The following is a 24,864-nucleotide window of genomic DNA, read 5'->3' as shown; positions in this document are numbered from 1 at the left end:
TTCCAGTGTAAGTAAGTCTAGCTTATATATAATTATTTTACATTTTTCTATTAATGTTTTTCTCATATTTTTGTCTAATGTGTATGCACGATTTTAATTTTAAACCCAACCTACGTTAACACACCGGCTCACATGATACATAGCTGAGCACTAGTTCCAAGGCAAACGTCACTGCAGTGGCCAGCTTTCTTCAAAAATTGACATCATATTTATATAAAACAAATGTAGCTTGCCAGGTTAAAAAAAGTATCAATCAATTACTTGTTATAATTTTATATAATCATGATGCCAAATTTAGAACATTGCAAATTTTCAAGTGAAATGTTAAATTAATTATAAAAATCGTTCATAATTTCTAATATGTTTTATTCCTATTTTATCATATTCTAGATATTGCTAATAACTAAATATTATGCATGTTATGAAATTTATTAAATTGTGCACATTTTCTATACAGGTACATATTGATATTAATTATAAAGTTGTTATTCAGTCAGTTAAGTCATTTAGACAAACGAAAAACATATATAAGTTCCAAAGAATTGTTTTTAAAACTTATACATTTCTTTTTATTGTTTTAGTATCATTATATCTGCGTTTGTTTGATCGACTTTTTTATTTTCTAATAACCTAAAAATGGCTAAACGGCTAGTAATGGCTTATAATATAGTACTGATTCTGTTGTACACAACTTCTAAACTAATTTGAAATATTGAAGTGTTGCCGTCTACGACTAATTTTAACGTTGGAAAGAGATAGCAATAATTATAGTTGTCTCGTAATAGTTTAGAAATTATGTTATTCAGTACTTTAGTTTATTGAATGAAATTCAACTAAAATATAATATTTTGTTCTTCTGTTATTTTAAAGACAAATCTCTTTCAGAACTAAACTATATATTTTTAACTAATATATATATTAGCTAATACAAATGAAGTGTACTACAATCAGAGAAAATTATGCATAAACAATTATAAAATATTTCTGTATGATTATATTAAAACCAAACTACAAACATACATTAAAAGAAAAACCCTATTTAAAAAAAAAACCTAGTCAATTTTAGTTTTCATAGTGAAATAAATCACTCAGAAACCAATGCAAGCAACAAGGTCTATTAGTGATACAATCATGGTTTAAGTTTACTTTTATTTAAAATCATACTTATTAAAGGACATAGTTGATTCTAGTTCGTTCTTATATATTAGATAAATAAAACATTTTTGTAAAAACATAAATATCACCAAGATTTGATTGCATTGACTTCCGAGCATCTTATATATGTAACAAAATTTGCTATTTAATTATGCACCTAGTTACAATTCCCATTTGCATGGCAGATATTATCAATTATTATGTCTATCAAACTTATTTATGCCATTTTACATTATAATATAATATGTACAATTAACAAGTAAGCAAGGAACGTGTGAATGTCCAACTACTGGGCTAAGCCTTCTCTCCTTTTTGAGGAGGTGGTTTGGAGCTTATTCCTCCATGCTGTTTAAATGCGGGTTGGTGGAATACACATGTGGCAGAATTTCAGTGAAATTAGACACATGCAGGTTTCCTTACGATGTTTTCCTTCACCGTTATGCACGAGATGAATTATAAGCACAAATTAAGCACATGAAAATTCAGTGGTGCTTGCCCGGGTTTGAAGCCATCAGTTTAGATTCACGCGTTCTAACCACTGAGCCATCCCTGCTTTTGCATTTGACAAACCAAATTAATACATGTAAAACAAACAAAACATATGATGTACTCTCATATTACAAGTTTCTTTTATTCAATTACAGTATGAAAACTCAATAATACGTTTCTTATTATGCCTAACTGAAAAAAAAAAAAACTTAATTCAGCCTTACTTATATACATTGTTCAGAGGATATTTAGTTAAAAAAAACTTATTGCGCTCTTTCTTTGATTATCGATTTGACATTTGTAAGAAAAAGACATAGCATTGGGTACCTAATAAGCCAATTAACAATAAGTAAGGCCAATATAGATAAACTTATACCAGAAAATGCAGCCTGTTATGGTGAAGTTTTTATTATATTATAATATTATATATGTTGCTCTGCTCTGCAATTTCAACCGATTTAAAATAAGACTAATGACGGGGAAGTGTAATAGTCCTTCAAACCTTCACCAGTCATAGCCATAATTAGATGTATCTGTTACATAGAACCTTTTACTATTTAAGTAGTACATAGCTACATCACACTAAAGCGAAATTAAAATCTAGTAATTTTTAATAGATAAAGAAGAGAATTAATTCAATATAATCTTTAAAGTGGTTTAATAGAAACAAATTTCATTTATAAACTCATATTACCCTTTAAAAAAATATTCTATTTTTAATTAAATATTTAAAAGCTTGAAACAATACACATATATTGAATGAAAACTATGTTATGAAAATATTTTGATTATAATTGTACATATTATATTAAAATATACTTATTGGCATAAAAATCTTATTTAACACTAAATACATAATCTAATTTCAACCGTACATGTTTCTATATATACAAATTAATTTAATGCACCATTTCATAATCGATTAAACCGTCCAAGCTTTTACCTTTAACCTTTGAAATTGGTTAAATAATATTAAAAAATAATAACTAGATAAAATTTTAAAATAAGTATCAGGAAGCACTCTTTATTTAATATGAGCTTACAAAATTATCAGTTTTTATTATTTTCCAATTGGTTAGTTTGACGGTTATAATTAAACTAAATTTATAATGCGTCTTGCGCTTCATATAGTATTAGGATATTGACCTTACTTATATATGTTGTTTAGCGGGTTATTAGTCAAACAATGCTGTCTTCTTTCGAATGTCAAATCAATGGTGACAGAAAGAGAGAAATCAGTGTATAACTAAACAGCTACAAGCAACTTCATATTCACTTATAAGTAAGGCCGTTTATTAATATTATTGACAAAAATCTAGATTGAACGGCTGCATTAATTTTTTAAATAAAAGTATTATGTCGCAAAGAACATTGAAAACTTTTACATTCAATACAAACCAAAGTAATAGATACTTGTAGTACAATTTATATGGTGTGTATAATGGCGAGTGCCCAAAGTTTCAACAACCTGTCGTCCCCACAGCAAAGTTCGTGCAAGTTGTGAAGTCAATAAGGCACTTTATCGGCTTTTATTTTTGCCAACAGCACAGATTATTTAGTACATGACGGTTATAACACGAAAGAGGATCAATATGTCACATTTGAAATTGTATTTTTTTTTTTTTGAGATCAATCTAGATTTTCGTAAGTTTATTACAAATCGTTTTATAAAACCGCCTGCGGTTTTTATACAAGTTCATCATTCTATACTAAAGTTTAGATTTAAATATATTATGGTGTACATTTGTCGATGAATTAATCTTTATACAAAAACAAAACGCGCGGTTTTACAAATATTCGCGAATAATTCCTAAGACATTTAATATATCTTTGCCGCTCCTCTTTACAGACTTTCTATACGTTATATTATATAAATACGCGATATTTGCATTTACAACTTACAAGGTCTTGTTATGTAAATAATCCTTCCATATTAATTTCTCGTTACTAAAAAAACAGAATAAAAATTTCGCAAACAAAATAAATAACGATAATTATTAATTTTGTTACAATTTAAAAGCACCACTATACAAATGAAATAAAATACATTTTATTTATTTTTTAATGGACTAGGACCTCAAAGTTTTTGTTCAAAAAACAGCCTAATCTCTTTTTTGATAAAGTTTGGAAGCTATTCCACCATGCTGCTCCAATACAGATTGGTGGATTATAGTTATAATTTAAATTAAACCGTATTAAACAATTTTTTTTACATAAAATTTTACATAAATTGTTTTTACAGTGTAGATGTGACCAAGCTTGTTGGTTAATCATGACATAGTATATAATAAACATAGAAGTAAAGCGTGTCTTTTTATGTATGGCAGCACTGGCCATTAGATATACGCCGCGTGCACTCTATTGAAAAAAATATTTACCACAGTATTCTATTAGTTAAAATTTAGATTTCCCTTTTTCCTTATTTATTTTGTTTCATGTAAGTATGTCTTAGTAGAATCTATTTCATGACAAATATAACAGCAATTATGTAATATGCAGATAAATTTAAGTCAATCCTGATAAAGAAGTAAACTTTTGTCCTAACCTAACCTAACCCAACCTCACTGGATATATACAGTGGGTAGTATGAACAATTTCACTCCGATCACATTGTCTCTGAAAGGTCAGAGAAAATATTAGCAATTATTAGTTTTAAGATATTATAAGCTTCCAAAACAAATTACACATAACATACCATATTATTTATAAAGAATTTTAGTATTTCATGTCGTTAAAGTGTAGTAATTACAACTTAAAATAATTGAAAGTGTTATTATATTATTAATATATATAGGACAAAACGCGTAATCGATTCAAGGCTCCGGCAAGAATGTACTGTCTCGGAATGTCAATATGGGTTTCGCCCAATCTGTGGCCCACAGGGAAAAGAAGAAGCCGCTATACATGGCGTTTCTAGACCTGCAGAAGGCATTTGACTGCGTCCCACGCCAAATTATATGGTGGGCTTTGAAAATGAAGAACGAGCCACAAATCTATATTGACATTATCCGAGACATGTACCATAATTCGGAATCAATAGTAAGGACCGCCGTTGGCGACACACACCCTTTCCCGATCACAGTAGGTGTCCACCAAGGCTCGGCCTTGAATCCTTTTCTGTTCAGTTTAGTGCTTGACGTTGTCACAGTGAAAGCCCATGAGCCGTCTCCCTGGCTCATGATGTATGCTGATGACATTGGGCTGGTAGATGAGGACAAACAGGTATTGGAGCAAAAGGTGAACCAGTGGAAGGGTGTGCTAGAGAGGGGAGGTCTGATGCTAAATGTTGAGAAGACCGAGTATATGACCTGTGGCAGTACGGACCCCGAACCCTTAAAGATAGGCGGAGAATCCGTTATCAAGACGGAAAATTTTAAATACCTCGGGTCCGTACTGCACGAGTCTGGTACAATCGACCACGACGTCAGAGCTCGAATAAACGCAGCCTGAGCCAAATGGCGGGAAGTCACCGGGGTAATCTGTGATCGCAGGATACCGGTGAAATTAAAGGGCCTTGTGTACAAGTGCATCATCCGACCAGTCTTATTGTACGGCAGCGAGACGGCCACAGTTCGCTTTCGCGAGACACCTTCAGTAACTTCACGTCACGGAAATGAAGATGCTGCGGTGGATGTGTGGCGTTACGCGACTAGATCGCATTCGTAACGAGGACATCCGTGGTAGCCTTGGGAGTTTGCGATGTAGCGGATAAGTTGCAGGAAAGCCGTCTGCGTTGGTTTGGCCACATTAGCCGCAGACCACCAGACTATGTCGGGAACCGATGCCTGGACTTTGTTGTCGAAGGCCCTAGATTCCGCGGCAGGCCCAAGAAGCACTGGCTCGATGTTGTGAGGGACGATATGAGAGAGCACGATCTCACTAAGGAGGACGCTTCAGATCGGACAAAGTGGAGGCATAGATGCAGGAAAGCGGACCCTGGCGTTACTAGGCCGGGAAAACGCTAGGCAGAAGAAGAAGAAGAAGATAGGACAAAAGTTATAATCACACTTCTATTATATTCATTTAAGCCCTGTATTAATTAACTAAAGATTGAAATCTAAAGTATGTCATTTAGGAAACTATCTAAAATTGAGCAAAAAAAATAAAAATTAAAATGTATATTGTATTCAACAACTCCATATATTACAGTCAGATCTCTCAATCAAAATTAATTTTAACTGGCAACATTTTCAAAACTGCGTATATTATTGAAGGTAGGGGACCACGCATGGTCCTACTGACTGAGTTACAAATAAATGTGACACACAAATACTGATATATAACTACCTTAAATTATTTCAAAAGTAAAATTTTCATCAGGAGATTGACTGGACTGTAACATTAATATCATTAGTGAAGTAATTAGACACACTGTGTTCTATACTAGATTATACTGTAAGCTAACATTTCTATTGAGCAAAACTAAATATCAAGAGGCTGTTTTATAAAAAAAAAGTCAAAACTTGACATTAAATTGGACTCGAGCATGTTAAAAACTGATTTAATGAATTTATATAATGAACTAAATCCATTCTTAGAGCAACTTCTTTTAATGCTCAGCTAAGAGGACTTAAATGATCAGTGAGTATAGATTACCAAACAAAGGGCTAATGATTATGTCTAATGATTCATTTATATTGCATATGCGGCGAAAAATGTAAACAATGAAACAAATCAGTTTCACTACATACCTTCTTGTTAAATTTAATCATATATTGATTTAAAAAAAAGGGTAATTTTTCTAAAATAGAATATGAAACCGAGTCAAATTTCAGATTTATTTCTTATGAAACAACTTTCGCTTGACCTAAATCATGAGTATACCGATACCGATTTTAAATAAATACATATTTTATTCATTTTTCAGTCACTAATGACCCTCGAGTTAAACTGTGAGCTTTTATAACTCTCTATAGCGACATATCAATATTAATTATTAACCGATGATGATACAAATGATATTTAGAATTATGTCATACAAAGAATTTCCCACACCATTCAGGTTAAAAAAAAAATTCATGATTGCAATTAGTAAAGGCCCTAAAAATATGGAAACAAACACATTTTTACAAGGTAACATTGTAACACCAATCCAATTAATAAAAGGCTATTATGTGAATTTATTAATATATAATAAATCTTTGTGATTAAATTTTTAAATGATGTCATTTAGCAATATTGAACGACGAATGAATTTCTAAAGCCTATTCCAATAGCAGAAGTCAAGATAAATGACCTTTATTTATATATCCTTCATTATACCATAGATTATTTAAGCCAATGATAAAATGGCAATTGAAGGTTAGCATTATTTATTTGTCTTTAGACTACTCATCCTGCCAATAGGCTATATGATAAAGATTGTTCACAAAATAGGACCTTATCGACATAGATATGTCCTGTTACCTATTGCTTGCACAAATCTATGCATTGAAAAGATCATTACATTATAGAGAACATTATCAAGGCACTCGGTTATTATATCTTATTATGATGCCGATTTCGAAATATCAATAATTTTACAATTTCTCTCATTTTCCACGTAGACCTTTTTATCGTAATCATTATCCTGGCCTAGTTCATAATATAGATTTAATGTTCAAAAGTTTAGTAATGATTGTTTCTGATGAAGAACAAATAACAAGCTTAATGCAGCTTAGTGCAAGAATCTATATTCGAAACTACTTTATTGAACTGACAAAACAAAAATTTTTAGTGACAACAATTTATGACAGAAAGAATAACTTTGTTGTCAAAACGAACATGCAGTGTGCACACAAACGCAATTATGAATTCGAAAAAAAATAATTTATAAAACTAAAATGGAATCAATACAATAATTTTTAAGCAATTTGTGAAGATAAATATGAGTTACATAGTTATGCTTGAAGGCGCATTAATTAGAATTCCACTATCTAGTCTGTATATCTTTATCCTCTAGTTCTCCAATGATTTTGCTTTCCCTTGCATACATATTTAATTTTGAGATAACTAGTGTATTGTTGTCGATTACCTTCAATGTTTGTGTTTATCAAACGTATACATTAAAGTTTGCTGTAGAGTATGTATTTAACATGTCTGCTATTTATCTTCCTTATTAATAATTTAAATTACTATATTTTGTGCATAGACTTATATTGCATGTGCAATATAAGTCTGAGGTAGAAATTACCTCTAGTATTAAAAATGGCGGCACTTTATTTGAATATGAATTTCAAGCCACAGGCTTTAAGCTAGCGTTATCTAGAAAATTTCCTTAATCAATGTATCTCTAGATTAGTTAAAATCTTTGAAATGCATATTACAAAATTTTACATCCAAATTTCATGTACAAAATTAACAAACAATTTATTTACCACTCACCGAATCCGATAAATCCATTTGAAGTTTTATCATACACAAAACTTTCAGTCCGAATAACACCAAAGTGAGATCACAAGCACAATTTCAAAGTACTAGTAAGACATCTGTTAACTGTTTAACCAAAGCTGTCACTAACTGTTATAATCTTTGTCACAGCGATCATCGTGATCCCAGTATTTATGATTTCTTGGCACTTCCGTAACATGTCTCCTTGGTGATGTTTTGGAATCATTGTCCCCGCTGTTTCGTCTATTCGCCCTGCCCGGATTCGACTGTCGGGATTCTCGCGAACTCCGTGAAACGGAACGAAACTTTTCGTTATCTTTCTCAGTCTCATCATCTAGGTTATCCTGTGAACGTTGTCTTGTCCAATTTTTCTTATTTTTATTTGAGTCTTCTTTCAAATCACTCTTTTCTCTACGCCAGTTTTCAACTAGTCTTCGGTTACATGTTTTCTGTATTTCATTATTCACTCTTTCAGGAGCTGGATTAGGTCGTTCAGCAGAGTACTGTGGGACAAATTCTGGTGCATTATAATTTGGGGTTGATTGGAAATTCTGTATGTATGCACCATCTCCTTGCTGTAAATAGTTAGCATAATTCTCTTGATAATTATAATTAGGTGGGGGATAGTCGGGAACATAATTTTGTATGTTCGGGGGTAAAACGGTGGGGTTAAATACAGGTTCCGCTTCTGCTTTCTTCTCCTCATCGGCCTGTCTCCAGGAGTTCAAGTCGTATCTTTTGGTTAAACTACTTTTTGTTGTCCATGTGTCGAAATTATCCTGGGTCAACTGTTCCTGTCTTAGCAGTCCAGCACCTGCCCCAAGAATAGGTCTCAATTTTGGTTTTGCGTCCTCATCATGGTTTAAACTAATTTGTGACATATTCTGATTGACTTTCTCTGTATCCGAGCTGGCGTCTGACCTATAATCATCTTTTTTTTTCCATGATCCATATGTAACTTCACTAAAACTTTCTTCTGTTGTTAAATCTAAATGCGCTGCATAAAACTGCTGAAGCGTATTTGGTAATGGCAGGAATTTATTCAAGCACAAATCTGCTGATAAAAGTAGCCATATTATGCTCACTGGCGGTGGTGTTAGCAGACGTAGTCGTATGGAAATTGATAGTTCATCTAACTCTTGGGCAAGGACTGATAGCAGTTCTCTGCCATTTTGCATGAGCTGTAAAAAAACAAAGGGATATTTTAGTAATAAATTTAAATAAACTGTTGACACATTTTTAAGGTAAAATATAAGATCTATTTTTATAGTTCTTAAATTATTAATACGTTTAAATAAAATTGTCTGTGATTCCAAAATAATTGCATTATTTTAATATAGCTATTTGCAAGTCATCAAACCTAAAACAACTATTTTTACAATTGTCCGTCTTTTTTTCTGTAATTTTAAAAACGGATAATAACTATGAACGTGAAATTGATTAATATAGGGAGTATTCCAAGGAGCCATTTAGTGCTTATTTCACTATCAGAAGTTTATAGAAACTAAAGATCTACATACATATTGTTTATCATTATTTTAAACAAAGTAATTATAATCATGAGATATTATAAAAAATATTTCTTCTTTTCCTTATTCCTTCCTTATGCCATGAATAATACAAATTTATTATTTGTTAATATTAAATTAAGTGAAATAAATAACAAGATTACCTGCGTAGCGAGACTGCGGTGTGCCCTCAAATCATCACTTGCCAGTAGGGCTCTCATATACTGTAGGAGCGGATTTGCCAAAATGTGAACTTTGTTTCCATTACAAAGACGAGCCTCTGGAATTGATATAATTTTATAACATTAATTAAAGTAATATATCTTCATTACAGAGTTTGATTTGGTCGTTACAATTTACTTAGTACGGTATTATACTTCATATTTATCTTACAAGATGCTCTTAATTCTGATAAAACAATTTAAATTATGAACAATAATTCTTGGTCTATTAATAATTGGCTAGTTTAGAAGACCACAAACCCGAAGTCCTGTATTCAAGCTCTGAATCGAGCCAATGAGAGAGTGAGTACACTCACATGAGAGTGAGTACACTAGTGTGAGCGCCCACACTTGTGCACTATAATATGTCCTACGCTGATGACTGGTCTCTGTTGAGAATCAGGTCCAGGCTAGGTCAATTCGAATCAAACTATAATTTTTTGCTAAAATCGCAACATAACATCCATAACAATTTTTTTTGTTACCTGCGAAATAATCACCCATCAAGTTGGCTGCATTTATTAAATATATTGGATTTGATCTCTCGAGAACTTCCAATTCTGAAATTTTAAAAGTAATGCTATTAATTATAATTACGTTTAATATATTAAGACAAACCCTTATGATTCAATATTGTGTTATGATACATGGACAGATGTTGTATTAGATATAAACATAGAATCATTATATTATAGGAAAACACGGCAGAAATTGTTCCGCTTGTATATACCAAGGATGCAAGAGAGATGTGTATAGTGTGGAAGTGAGATATCAGGAGGAAGCTGCCATTTATAAAAAAAACGACATACAACAATTTAAATTTATATGTGTTGTAAAAAAACCTTATAAAACCTTATAAAGGCTTATGTCATTTCCAACACCTGACTGAAGCTAATGCTTAACTTATAATATATTTATAAATTTAGGATTACCAACATGAGATACAGTAATAATTATAAATTAATAGGTCTGTGGGTAAAAGTTGCCATACTTAAGATAATCACGACATGCAAAAAAGACACAGCATCTAAGATAATAATAAACTTGTAATATAAAATAAATAGAAAGCCATCTCACTAGTGAAAGTCCCTTGCATGACAATGTTGAGCAGGGAAGCTCGGAGCAGCTGCTGGCGCTGCTGGCGCGTGAAGGACGCGCCCACGGCCGCCAGCTTGCGTGACGTCACCGAGCTCTGCAGCGCCGCCGCGCGGAACGACGCGAAAGCCTGTCTGCGGGGACAATAAACGTTAATAAGATCATATAATACTACAGCAATGAGGCTATAACTTGTAAGCATATATATGTCGGATAGAGCATATAACTAACATTAATGGACATTTTGCATTGGTACTTGGGTTATCGAGCAAACAAAAGTTAAATACGAAATCATTTTTAATTATAAGAACAACTATTAAACGAAAAACAAAGAAAAAAAAAACGTATGACAGTTCCTAGTGTTGATAACAGTGTGACGTTTCCGAGCGTTGATGACATTGCGATAGTGCTGCCAATATTTACGGTTACGCGCCGCGCTTTAATTTTTGACTATATTGGTGACCGTGTCCGATATATACTTATAATTATATATAGCAGGATTTTATGTGACATTTCCCTTCATCACCGAGCAGCAAATGAGTTATAAGCACAAATTAAGCACATGAAAATTTAAAAGTGCTTGTGCTTGCTCAGTTTTTTTACCCAGCAGGGAAGAAAAAAATAAAAAATTGTCAATTAGTACTTACTGTAGTCGAGTTTCATCCGAGCACATGTTTGTTACTGTAGTTTCGAAATGTCGTAACTTCCTATTGAACTGTATACCGTCCTCGCCCGGAGAAAACTGTTCTAACTGAAAAAAAAAAAACAAAATAAATTTACTATTGATCTTCGCTTATAATATACTGGTGGTAGGGCTTTGAGTAAGCTCGCCTAGGTAGGTACCACCCACTCATCAGATATTCTACCGCAAAACAGCAGTACTTGGTACAGTTATTAATGAAAAAGCATTATTCCATTAAACTACTTATATACTTTAATTTTTTCTCGCTAAATACCGACAGCAACTTTGCTGACATTCAAATCCATTATGAGTGCCATAGATTATTCTAGTGTATTTCTCTTTGTGGTACAGATAGACAACGAATGTGCGATAGCTTATTCTATCGCTTTATATCGTTGCTCCATTTCCGTGACCTCGGAATATATACCTCTCTTTCTCCCTATGTCATATCTTTCGTCTCTTTCATGTAACGAAATGTGCGTAAACGTGACGCATCCTCAAAGTTTTTGTCTACCTGTCGATATCGATTCACTTATATTCTATATAAAATAATAATTTACTTCAATAATAATTTTGGTAAGTGGTCACCAAAGCCCATAGACATTGGCATTGTAAGAAATGTTAACCATCGCTTACAACAGTAAGGGGGACTTCATCAGTAAGTCACCACCAACCTTGGGAACTAAGATGTTATGTCCCTTGTGCCTGTAATTACACTGGCTCACTCACCCTTCAAACCGGAACACAACAATACCAAGTACTGCTGTTTTGCTGTAGAATATCTGATGAGTGGGTGGTACCTACCTAGACGAGTTTGCACAAAGCTCTACCACCAGTAAAGGTGGGAGGGGCAAGGGTGGACATGAGACGTAAGCGCGCCGGAGAGACGGGGACCGCTGTTCGACCACCGCGGTTCGTGAGCTCGTCCCGACGATGACGAGGCGAGTCGTTTACTTTACGATTCCGATTAGTGTGCTTTGCAGTAGGAAATTTCTTACAAAGAATACTGAACGGCTCGAGTTGTTACGGTCACGATCCGTTGATATATGTGCTATGAGTCTTAGCTACAAAATCTTTTCCTCAAAAAAAAAAAAAATCAGTGGGACATACACAGGCTGTTACTGATGTATCGTCGCTTATAATATAAGAGTTTAGAAAAAAAAATTGAAACCTACCAGTACTAACAATGGTGCGAACTGCTCATCCACGTAAAGCAGCTCTGAGAGCGCGTCGTCTTCCGGACGGTATATATCCGTCTTGTCCTGAACCGGTTTTTCTTCATCTTCACTCACATCCCCCTTCATCTCCAATTTCGTGTCTGGAATGACGCGTTTTACTGTTAACGACAAATTAATAACTTTTTTTTCTACCGTTCATTGTATAGAATTTATGTTATTTATGCAAATAAATAAAAAATATTTGTTTGTCTGTGATTTTAATAATCTGCAAGACGAGTTAAATATATAAATGTAAATAATTGAATTTAAATCTGATACCATCTCCAAGTATAATTATAACATTTAGCATGCAATGCATTGAGCCGAGATGCCCCATTGGTTGGAAGACGTGAATCTTACACGACAGTTGCGTGTTCAAGGCCAGACAAGTACCAATGATTTTTTCATGTGTTTATAATATTCATGTCACGCACGGCGGTTAAGGAATCGTGAGGAAACCTGCACGTGTGAAAGTCTACCACATGTACCACAAATCCACATTGGAGCAGCTTGGTTTGTATATGCTTGGTTGGTATGGCTGTATATTTACAGACTATTCAAATTGCCATACCGGCGCATAAAAAAAAAATTGAAAGCCAAAAAACCACGATGAACAAACCACGAGTCAATCGGACATCATCTTGTTTTTTGCTTTTTCATTATTCAGAAAAATATCATCTTAGGTTTTACATACTATGACTAGGGTACGGTAAGGTAATGTCAAGGTGACGATATGAACTCGTACTTACCTGTGGACCTAGGGCTTAGTTCAGCTAGCGTCCTAGCCGCATTGATCTCGTCCAGGTCTTCGCCGGGACGTGTATCGCGCTGAGGTAGATGATGCCGCCCCGTGTACCCGCGACCTCGTCCAGAGGACATTGTGTTCTGTAATATAATAACAATAACATAACAAATGTAATGTTGCTTCTTAAATCGCTTCGTATTATTTTCATATACAATGAGGAGCTGAGGAACAGGATATCTCGAAGCAATTTCGAACTTCGCTGAAATAGGCCTTATGCCTCGTTTACGTGGGGTTTAGCAAGTAAATCTTAGTACTTATCCCTAACAAGTACTTAGTATTAGCGAAAGAGCCAGTGCAACTTGCTTATCGTGTAAGCTATGTAAGTGGTTAGTAATAAACCGAAGCGGCAAACGTTTTTGAAATGTGTTTGATGACACTGCGCTAATTAAGGAAGCGTTTTTCCATTCCGAGCGGATATCTGGTCAGCAATACCTTGCTAATATCGACTTTTTGCAAAACCTTGCTATTATCGACGTTTAAACATGGAATTAAAATGAAAATACGCGGAAAATAATGAGACTTAATGAAAGTAAAGAGGGGCGAGTTAGAAGAGTCTCATATTGTAAACCCTTACGTATCTTAAAGACTCGCCATCCGCCCACAACAAAGGTGACAAAACAGGCAGCAACAGGTCAATTCGAAAAAAAATTTAAAAATAGAACAGTGAGGCACGCCCGAGTAACAGTGACGCATCACATGAGCAAAGGCAAGTAAAGTCAGGTGTTAACTTTAATAAAAAAGTATATAAGCGTGATTTCTCTTAGGGTTCAAGCTAACTTTATACAAAACGAAATACATTCAGTTTAGCCCTGAAAGCGTAACATACAGATTGACAGTCAGAATTACTTTCGTATTTATAATAATAGTATAGACGTATAGATTAATAATAACAATATATATTCTCAATGCCAATGTATAAATAAACCAATTAAAATTCTCCTTATTATATTTTACTCTCAAATTACTGAGAAATAAATATATATTAAAAATGTAATTGTGTCTAGTTTAAAATGCTTATTTTGCTATTTGAATGCAAATACAACACCAATATTTAGCAATATATTAGTATTTTAGTCTACTTACATTATAAACAAATTCCTAATCATATAACTTGTAATAATAATAATGTCCTCTAGATCGATTTCGGCCACGGCGGCCAATCTCAATAGAGATTAGCCAACTACGCAGGAGATATTAGTGCACAAGTGTGTGCGCAAACAAAATTGCACTCTTTATTCCCTAACTCTCATTATCTGATGGGACGGTAACCCGACATGACCGAAAAGAGTTCAGGCACAGGACTAACGGCTTTACGTGCTTTTCGAGGCACGGGAGTGTACCCACATCCAACTTCCAGACCCCGGGCTGCTACTGAGAATTTTCTAATAAAAACCCAATAACTTTTTAGTGGCCCGACAAGGGATTTGAACTCAGGGTCCGCAGCCTTATATCTAGCTATTAGATCAACGAGGCAGTCAATATAACTTATATTACTCGTTACAAGACTATATATGAAACCATATACTATAACAGATAAAGTTAGACGGTCTTACGTCAGGAGAAAATATATTTTTTTAAATACAAAGGACAATATACTCAATTCAATCTCTTGCTAAAAAAAAAAAACTTCATATGGTTACGAGATACTCTCTCTTCTTGCGTCTTATTCTTTTGAATGAAAAATCCTTGATGTCAGAAAGAAAGATTTGGATATTTAACAAATCGCATAATATGTAACTTTTATCAGTATAGGCCAAAAGGATCATACATCTTTCATAATTTATAATATCTGTAAAATATGAAGCGACAGCCATTAAGGAATGTGCTATTTACTTACTCCTATCTATTAAATATATATCTTCTTATATTAGATATGTTTTATTAAATCCATTTCTTATTGAATTGTAAGCAAAAAAATATATTTTAACAATTTGGTGATGTCAATTTAAGACAAGCACTAAGATTTCATGAGTGTTGTTTTTTTTTGGCACGAATGCAAGTGACTCCACTCCACCTGAGGGTAAGTAGTAGTAGAGTCCAAATGCAACGACGGTCAGTACAGTCGGAAAGAATGATCTGCATTACCCTACCCTACCCTGCCAAATTTCTCCGTACATAATCAAATTGATGACATACAGAACCAGCATACTTAGACTTGTGAAGAAAAGGGGAAGCAGGAATTAGAAAGAATAATTCCTCAGAGCAGCCCTGGGATACAGTCTGTTGTGTTTATAATTCATCACATACTTGACGATGAAAACATTGTGAGGAATCCTCTATGTATAGAATAATTACTATTATACATATAAATATTATATATATATAATTTATAATATACAATATTATTAATTATTATTATGTATAGAATAAATACTATTTACTGGTGGTAGGGCTTTGTGCAAGCTCGTCTGGGTAGGTACCACCCACTCATCAGATATTCTACCGCAAAACAGCAATACTTGATATTATTGTGTTCCGGTTTGAAGGGTGAGTGAGCCAGTGTAATTACAGGCACAAGGGACATAAAATCTTAGTTCCCAAGGTTGGTGGCGCATTGGCTATAAGCGATGGTTGACATTTCTTACAATGCCAATGTATAAGGGCGTTTGGTGACCATTTACCATCAGGTGGCCCATATGCTCGTCCACCTTAATATTCTATAAAAAAAAAAAAAAAATATTGTAGCCCAGTATTTCACTATATCATATATCATTAGACTGGCTACTATGTAGGCACATTCATGTTTCTCTCATACAGAACAAAGTTATCTATCAACGAGCATCGAGCACCATCTTACGAGCACTATTCAACTATCAATTTAAAGTTACCACTACTTCGGAATGTAGATTCCGCTATGAAGAACTGGCAAGACAATTGATGATTAATCTTTTCTAAAAATTTTATTACATAGGTACGTTCATTAAATGCAATTGAATTATTAATTTGCTTTATCTTGACTTTCTTACTAACATTATAAATATGTACATATTATTTGTTTGTTACAGTTTCACTTCTTAACTATTAAACTGATCATGAAATGTTGTTTAAAGATTATCGGAGGTACAGACAAGTGTACCTTAACAAACCTTAATGAAAGGGTAGTTTGTACTTACTTTAAAGTTTAAGCCACACAAACACACTGGATCAACCGTAAATTTATACATTGCATGTTAAGTTAATATAATAAAGACCCTGCCAGTGCTTTAAGTTGAAATAACATTTTGATATCTTAGAAATATGTACATGTATCATATGTATGAGTTTTGCTTCTCACAAAGAGATAGAAACTTATCATTTGTGATGGGTTATTTATATAATGTGTTAAGGATGATTTGTCTATCCACTAATGGAAAAATAAAAGTTACAATAAATACATGTAATTTTTTGTGGATGTGGATTATTACACAAATTTCTAAGTTGATTCAAATCAACATTATTCATAATATCTTGTAGTCTTTAAGTCTTTGTAGTATGTCGTGAATACTATTAATATGGAAGTAGTTTATAAATAACTTAAGATATTTTTTCACGGAAATATACATATAAATACCGCCCACGTTTCCGTACAGATCGTAAACATATATTCTAAGGCTTTACAAGTCACTAATCTTTGCCTTATTTATTCAGCGTGACGAGTAAATAACGGGATATTTACTTGTTGTTTAATTATGAGCCCTCAATGATAAACCGTATGAATGACGCGACATGTCACACTTTTTCATACGATAGAAAACAATCTTAACGAGAAATGATACATTTGAAATTGTTGTCATGGGGATAAATGAAAATATTTAGGATCACACTTCATGTTTAATTTATAGTGTCCTTAATATATACTAGCATGTCCAAAAGATTTGAATAAATTTTTATTGCCGCTGTCTACCGGTTCATACATGATGACGAATTTTGAAAAAAGATTTTCCTTATTGATTAACCCGCGCCATCATAGTTCTTAAAATATATATACAGCAATAAAAACAAGTCCTGAAATAAATGTATTATTAAAAGTTTTTACTTACCGGAAAGTTATATTTGAAAGCACTTTTTGTTCCTTATTTATTTCCTAGTTGTTTCACGTAGCGGTTGTCATGCATTTCATTTCCATATTGGCGACGCTAGTGATTCAAAACAGTTGCCATCGACAAAATATAATTAAATCTCTAGAATTCTACCGGTTTTTTAAGCAATATTGTTTTAAGCATTAGTTTTAAGTAAAATAATTTATCATACAAACAATAAATTCTAATAAATATATTTCAATATTTTTTATGTTATTACATTATATTTTTTACAATGGATTTTATAAAGAAATATTATGAAAAATCATTTATATAGCTTACCAAACTTTTAAAAAAAAGGGAATTTAGCAAAAGTATAAGACAATAAATAAATAATTTTATCAATTACGCCAGTCGCACTAAAATATTACATGAATATTACCGGTTTTTCAGTGTTCGATCGACAAAACGAAAATTGACACATCTGTTTTGTATAGCAAAAAGAAGTGTGGAGGGGAGCGTGTTTCGGTTCGTGGGAAATGACTTGAGTATCGCAGATTTTTGAAATATAATGTGAATTGAAAAATATATATTATTACTTAAACCTCCATGTAACGATCCTTAACGATATCATATTAGTTTTTATTAATCAATAATCAATATTTATTACCAAATTCATGTTTAAAGTTCATCGCATATCGTAATATCGCCACTGCGCCTTTACGAATTGTTTTTATTATTGATATTTTTTATTTTCGTGTCAATCATGAAAATCGATGCCTAATTCCGATAATAAATAAAGAAAAACGTGCTTTAAGTGTCTAAAAGCTCAATTAAGTGAATCATTAACAGTTAAGTGAAAAAAACACAAATAAAAATAGTCGCATTTTGCGGAGCTAATAAACAATTTAAAAATCGAATTACAAGATGTCTGACGCTCATGGGGAGCCAAATCAAAATAGGAAAGAGAGTGTTGCAACTGCTAACGTTCCTAGTGATAGCCCAGTGACTGATCCTGGTCAGGTCCGTGGCGGGACTACCGACGGTTCAGCTGGGAAGTTCGAGGGTCAACGAGTGAAATCAGGCGCATTGAAGAAGTCTGCCAGATATAGAAGTAGATCATTGTCAGCTTCCTCTGCAGATTCGTACAGTTCAACATCTTATACTGGTAAGTAAACTTTATAATTTTTTTCAGCTGAAAAAAGTCTTCATTCGTGTTACTTAATTTGGTTCATAATTCTTAGGTTTTAAATTGGTATTATAATTGAAGAAATTAATTTTGTACGCAATATTAAAATACCTGTATTAATCATGTGGAGGATTGGAGTCAATGACCTGTTATTCTTATAGACATTAGTTTATACTGTACATTTTTTTTAACTTTATTTTTTGTATTTATATTATATATTATACTATAATAATACCCTTCATTAAGAAACCTAGCGCCTAATTAATGCATAAGCCTTTGAAACTATTAAAGTAATTATTTTATACATCTCAGTTGGATTATATTATCTGACCAGGAAGAACCTTTTAGGACAGGTCAATCAATGACTCATACAGAGATTTATTTATTTTGGAAACAAACAATATTTTTATATGAAATATAATAACAAATATTAATAAAACTTAACCAATAATATTTTCCAATATTAAATTAAAACAAAACTGAAGAATATTTAAAAAAAAAAAATTAATAAGAAAAAAAGAGAAAATTAAAGCATAATCACTACTACATATAAAAATAAATAATCCTTAAGTTAACTTAATAAAGTTTTTTATTTCAAATTTCACTTGAAAGTACTTCTATGGCTAAAGTTAGGGTGCGTGCAAGAAATATTTTATATTTCTTTAATATCGAATCATGAAATTTGCTTACTAATTGTTAAAAATTACCCACCGGTCCGAAAATAAAACTTCATATTTGAGGAGAATGATTGAAAGCTGTTATATATAACAATATGTAATGTATATATTCCTTAATTACTTTAATAAACTATTCTGTATAAAATGGAGTAGACTGGTCCAAACTAGCCACAAAAAAAAGTCTTATCATTCATAAATCATACAAAAAACTCGTTAAAAATAAATGAAGAAAGCATATACATAAGTTTATTTATTTATACTTAAATTAAATTTAGTACATCTTATGTAAATAACAGATTTCATAAAATGGAATGGTTTTTTTTTATATACAGTTAAAAAAAATCGTTAATTTCGTAACAATGGCGCTCAATAAGTTATAATTTATGTTTTAAATAACAATGTTTTATGTCATAAAATATGTTGTTAGTAGAAAAAACAATTTATGCAAAACATTCCAGTTTTAATACATTGCTTGCTGTTTTAGTTACGGAAGAATAAATAAATTATTTATGGTCATTATTAGTCACGTATTTTGCCGCCAATTATAACGGCCAATAATTTGAATATGAATACTTTCCGTATCTTAGTAATATTATCGATGGCTAAATTTTAATGCATCGGTCTATTGGCTAGCTGATAAGGCTGTAGATTTCGAGGGCCTGGCGTCTAATCTGTCGCTCGTCGGACAAAAAAAAAGTTAGTGTTGGGTTTTTCTAATAAGGAGTTTTTAGTAGTAAATTTGAATTAGGAATTTGATCGTGTTATGTAATGAGACATGAGACCGAATTCACGTTAAACGTAAAATTAGTTGACACAATCTTTAAATTTTTGCTCGGGCGTGTAACTCGCTGAGACGACAATAGAATTGGAAAAATTGCACTAATTTAATGGTGTTATTAAAACTAGATATAATTAAGCGATCTATGTATATGTAAACAAACAATTTACGGCCTTACTTATAAACATTATTGTTATTAGTTAAACAATGCTGTGTCTTCTTCTTTCGAATGACAAATCAGTAATGACATAAAGAGAGAAGTCAGTGTTTAACAAAACAGCCGCTGAAGAATTTTATGAGTAAGGTTAAAGTTTAAGTGGTCATTGACGAGAGCTATGAGGAGAGGCATTTTCATTTATAACAAAAAAAAAAAAATTAAATCGCCCATAGCTTGGCACATAGAGTACATGAAAATTCAGTGGTGCTTGCCCGGGTTTGAACCCACGACATCGGTTAAGATTCACGCGTTCTAACCACTGGCCCATCTCGGCACGTGTCTAATTTAATTAAAATTCTGCCACATGTGTATTCTAACAACGCGCATTGGAGCAGCGTGGTGGAATAAGTTCCAAACCTTCTCCTCAAAAGTGAGAGAAGGCCTTAATGGGACATTAACAGGCTGTTACTGTGTACTGTGTGACGCTTAGAGCATAGTCGTGCATGATTTTCATCCAATAAGTTGTCCATGATGTTTTCCTTCACCGTCGTACACACGGCTGTGTGAACTTGGCACCCGACTTTTGAAAATTGAATTTTTTCTTTTTGATTCTTATAGATATTCGTATGTAGTTGATTGTAGTAATTATTTTTTCGTTTGTAGTTGCTCTAAAAAAAAATTAGAGGGCATCGAAAAAAACTCATCCCCCGGTTTTGTCGACACTCAAAATGAATAGTGGATTCTTGAAGTAAATCGTTTGTAGTTGATTGTAGTGAAAAAAAATCGTTAGTAGTTGAAGCAAAAAAAAAAAACTTTTTACATAAAAAAATTTTTTTTTCTTTCTCAAAACTAAGACGAACGATAATGAGATATACCAAGTTACTATAAACGAAATGACCGTTACTACAAATGAAAGTATTTGTAGTAGCGTTAATTTCGTTTGTAGTACCTTCTATTCGTTTGTAGTAGCGGTCATTTCGTTTGTAGTAGCGCTAATTTCGTTTGTAGTAATCTCTTTTCGTTTGTAGTAGCGTTAATTTCGTTTGTAGTACCTTTCATTCGTTTGTAGTAGCGTTAATTTCGTTTGTAGTACCTTTCATTCGTTTGTAGTAGCGCTAATTTCGTTTGTAGTAATCTCTTTTCGTTTGTAGTAGCGTTAATTTCGTTTGTAGTACCTTTCATTCGTTTGTAGTAGCGCTAATTTCGTTTGTAGTAATCTCTTTTCGTTTGTAGTAGCGTTAATTTCGTTTGTAGTACCTTTCATTCGTTTGTAGTAGCGTTAATTTCGTTTGTACTACCTTCTATTCGTTTGTAGTAGCGGTCATTTCGGTTGTAGTACCTTCTATTCGTTTGTAGTAGCGGTCATTTCGGTTGTAGTACCTTCTATTCGTTTGTAGTAGCGGTCATTTCGTTTGTAGTAGCGCTAATTTCGTTTGTAGTAATCTCTTTTCGTTTGTAGTAGCGTTAATTTCGTTTGTAGTACCTTTCATTCGTTTTTAGTAGCGTTAATTTCGTTTGTACTACCTTCTATTCGTTTGTAGTGGCGTTAATTTCGTTTGTAGTACCGTTTATTTCGTTTGTAGTAACCTCTTTTCGTTTGTAGTAGCGTTAATTTCGTTTGTAGTACATTCTATTCGTTTGTAGTAGCGTTAATTTCGTTTGTAGTACCTTCTATTCGTTTGTAGTGGCGTTAATTTCGTTTGTAGTACCTTCTACTCGTTTGTAGTAGCGTTAATTTCGTTTGTGGTACCTTCTACTCGTTTGTAGTAGCGTTAATTTCGTTTGTAGTAGCGTTTATTTCGTTTGTAGTAACCTCTTTTCGTTTGTAGTAACTTCTTTCCGTCTGTAGTAGCGTTAATTTCGTTTGTAGTACCTTCTCTTCGTTTGTAGTAACGGTCATTTCGTTTACAGTAACTTGGTATATCTCATTATCGTTCGTATTTGTTTTGAGAAAGAAAAAAAAATTGTTTAAAAGTATTAAAAAAAAATTTTTTTACGTAAAAATTTTTTTTTTGCTTCAACTACAAACGTTTTTTTTACTACAATCAACTACAAACGATTCACTTCAAGAATCCACTATTCATTTTGAGTGTCGACAAAACCGGGGGATGAGTTTTTTTCGATGTTCTCTATTTTTTTTTTAGATCTACTACAAACGAAAAAAATTTTACTAAAATCTACATACGAATATCTATAAGAATCAAAAAGAAAAAATTCGATTTTCAAAAGTCGGGTGCCAAGTTCACAGAGCCCGGTACACACGAGCACATGAAAATCAATCATGCATGCCTGGTTTTGAACCCGCTATCTTCAGTTAAAATTAACGTGTTCTAACCACTGGGCGATCTCGACTGGACAACAAAAACTTTTAATAACTTGATAATATATTGGACGAAATATTTAAAAAAAAGATTCGGAAGTCAATTTATTATTGCTCTAGTATCGACATCGCTATTCGCTTAACCGACTAAGTTAATTAGTCTACGCATTTAAAATAAAAAAAAATACACAGACAATTTAAGTTATTTGCGTAACTTTATTTGAAATCACTTTTTTTTAATTTATTTATTGTAGGCGGATCTGGCACATATGGCATCTTATGGTACGTGGTCACGTGATTCTTTTTTTCATTTTTTTACACTCAATAGGCCAGCGTTTGACCGTTGACTTCCCTGATGTTAAGCATCGACACGGTCTAGGATGTAGCACGCTTGCCTAGAAGAAACCTGTTTACTCTGGATTTGAAGACGCCAACGTTGTACCTATCAGGAAATACAGACTCAACAATACGAAGTATTGCTGTTTGGAGGTAGAATATCTGATGAGTAGGTACACAGACGGGCTCAAAGTACTACCTAGGAGAATTATATGAGTGATATTGCTATTCTTGTCGATATAGGATCGTATAGAACAAATCTGAAACTATTTCAAAATGCAAACTACAATGGGTGAGTGGGTTTTCCCTACCCAGGCTTATGTGCAACATAAGCACATAACATAAGCACATAAGGCACATAACAGGTTTATGTGCAAGCCCACCCGGTTAAAGTAACATATTTAGTTATATACATTTAGCTTCGCCGATTAATTAATTTTAATTTAATGTTAAAAAATCACTGTTAAATGTAGCGCATCAATTGATAAATGATTATAACACGATAAAAATGCGTGAAGTAAATAATCGCTGAAATTCATGCAGGATATATAATAATTTAATTGTTTTTAATTTACATAGCTATGTAATTTAATTGACGGGTTACTACTGAGTTTTACGCTCTTCTAGAATCTACAATACGACACGAAGCTTTAAATTTAATGGCCTGCCCGTTCGCATTTCTATTTTATATAAAAAAAAAACATTCGAAGATTAAGATTACAGTTTAACTAATTATCTGCTAAGCAACTTTTATATGTTAGTACCTAATTAATAAATATATTATACTTTGTGGGTCGCGCGAAATCCTCAAGATTTATCTCGAGACTTGGTTTATCATGGCAGTAGGTACTTAACTGCCTCGTTGGTCTCGTGGCTAGATGTATGGCCGCAGACCCGGAGATCCTGGGTTCAAATCCCAGGTCGGGCCAATAAGTTATTGGGTTTTTCTGTCGAAAATTCTCAATAGCAGCCCGGAGTCTGGATGTCGGTAATGTGTACACTCCCGTGCCTCGGAAAGCATATAAAGCCGTTGGTCCTGCGCCTGAACTCTTTCCGGCCGTGTCGGATTGCCGTCCCGTCGGATTACGAGAGTTAGGGAATAGAAAGTGCACCTGTGTTTGCGCAAACACTTATTCACTATAATATGTCCTACGCAGTTGGCTAATCTCTCTTAAGATAGGCCGCCGTTGTCAAAATCGGTCTGGAGGACCTTTAATTTATTTATAGGTACCTAATTCTGAAAATGTTGTTTTTACAGAATGCAAACACAACCTTGTTGATAGGATATATCATAATCTCTCAATATGAATCTATTTTGACGTAGAGCCACTCGAAAGCACAGCAGTGCTATTCTGTATGAGCTCACTTCGTATCTCACTCGTGAAATGTTGAAATATCGACTGACGTTGATACGCATATCTAGAAATATAATCTAGCTTAATATTGTATATGTTCATAATTTGAATGTATGTAACTGTTTGTATTACTGTTTGTGTAACTATATAAATAAAATAAATACGCTATTTTGACGCGTGTATGTATCCTTTTAATGTTATATTTATTTAATCAATTTTTGATATATGCGGTCGTATTGAGATTAATAGTTTGTTCTTATATTATAGCTGTACATATATAATTGAAAAATGATTTTCTATAAATAAAAAAATCTTAACTATAATTACATTTATGCTAAATAGAAAGAGAAAATTAATTATCCCAAAGAACCTTTATAGGCAAAGGTCAACGTCCTTTTTTTTTAAAAAACATTTTGAGCTTTAAGACGTTATTAATAGAGTATACTTCAGTTCGAATACTAATCTTAAATATTCAAGTGTCACGCAATAAAGACATGATGACCCTTTAAAGTT

The 24,864-nt window shown here is 32.9% G+C and overlaps 2 protein-coding genes across 4 annotated transcripts in view; one reads left to right on the top strand and one right to left on the bottom strand.

The window, feature by feature from the left end:
* Positions 1–2,479: 2,479 nt before the first annotated feature.
* Positions 2,480–17,645, bottom strand: LOC126779072 (uncharacterized). 2 transcript variants are annotated; one of them, XM_050502886.1, is made up of 8 exons: positions 17,561–17,645; positions 13,486–13,621; positions 12,695–12,855; positions 11,485–11,588; positions 10,820–10,971; positions 10,228–10,302; positions 9,686–9,801; positions 2,480–9,194 (listed from the first exon to the last, which is right to left on the bottom strand). In XM_050502886.1, exons 2-8 carry the CDS (start codon positions 13,613–13,615, stop codon positions 8,139–8,141), a joined length of 1,794 nt encoding a protein of 597 aa, XP_050358843.1. In that variant the 5' UTR covers positions 13,616–13,621; positions 17,561–17,645; the 3' UTR covers positions 2,480–8,138. The 2 variants fall into 2 exon arrangements, with proteins under 2 accessions (XP_050358843.1, XP_050358844.1); XM_050502887.1 differs by having other exon boundaries at positions 12,695–12,837.
* A 416-nt stretch (positions 17,646–18,061) lies between these two features.
* The window catches only part of LOC126779283 (adenosylhomocysteinase-like 1), a 50,782-nt gene continuing 43,979 nt past the window's right edge, over positions 18,062–24,864 (top strand). Inside the window, exons 1-2 of one of the 2 annotated variants that reach the window (XM_050503271.1) lie at positions 18,098–18,112; positions 18,563–18,707. Coding sequence is in view for 1 of the 2 variants with exons in the window: in XM_050503261.1 (XP_050359218.1) it covers positions 18,467–18,707 (241 nt within the window). In the remaining variant the exon portion in view is untranslated. Of the gene's footprint in view, positions 18,708–24,864 lie in introns of both variants that reach the window. The other variant, XM_050503261.1, reaches the window with a different exon arrangement.

This window comes from Nymphalis io, chromosome 28 (assembly GCF_905147045.1).
Source record: "Nymphalis io chromosome 28, ilAglIoxx1.1, whole genome shotgun sequence".
NCBI lineage: Eukaryota > Metazoa > Arthropoda > Insecta > Lepidoptera > Nymphalidae > Nymphalis > Nymphalis io.
This window is presented reverse-complemented; position numbering and strand designations above follow the sequence as displayed.

Excerpts from the sequence above, each read along its gene's own strand:
- LOC126779072 (XM_050502886.1), bottom strand. The coding sequence starts at position 13,615 with ATGTCCTCTGGACGAGGTCGCGGGTACACGGGGCGGCATCATCTACCT. Across the intron at positions 12,856-13,485 it reads ACTAAGCCCTAGGTCCACAG|TAAAACGCGTCATTCCAGAC; the intron begins GTAAGTACGAGT and ends TGTCGTTAACAG. Across the intron at positions 11,589-12,694 it reads TCGCACCATTGTTAGTACTG|TTAGAACAGTTTTCTCCGGG; the intron begins GTAGGTTTCAAT and ends TTTTTTTTTCAG.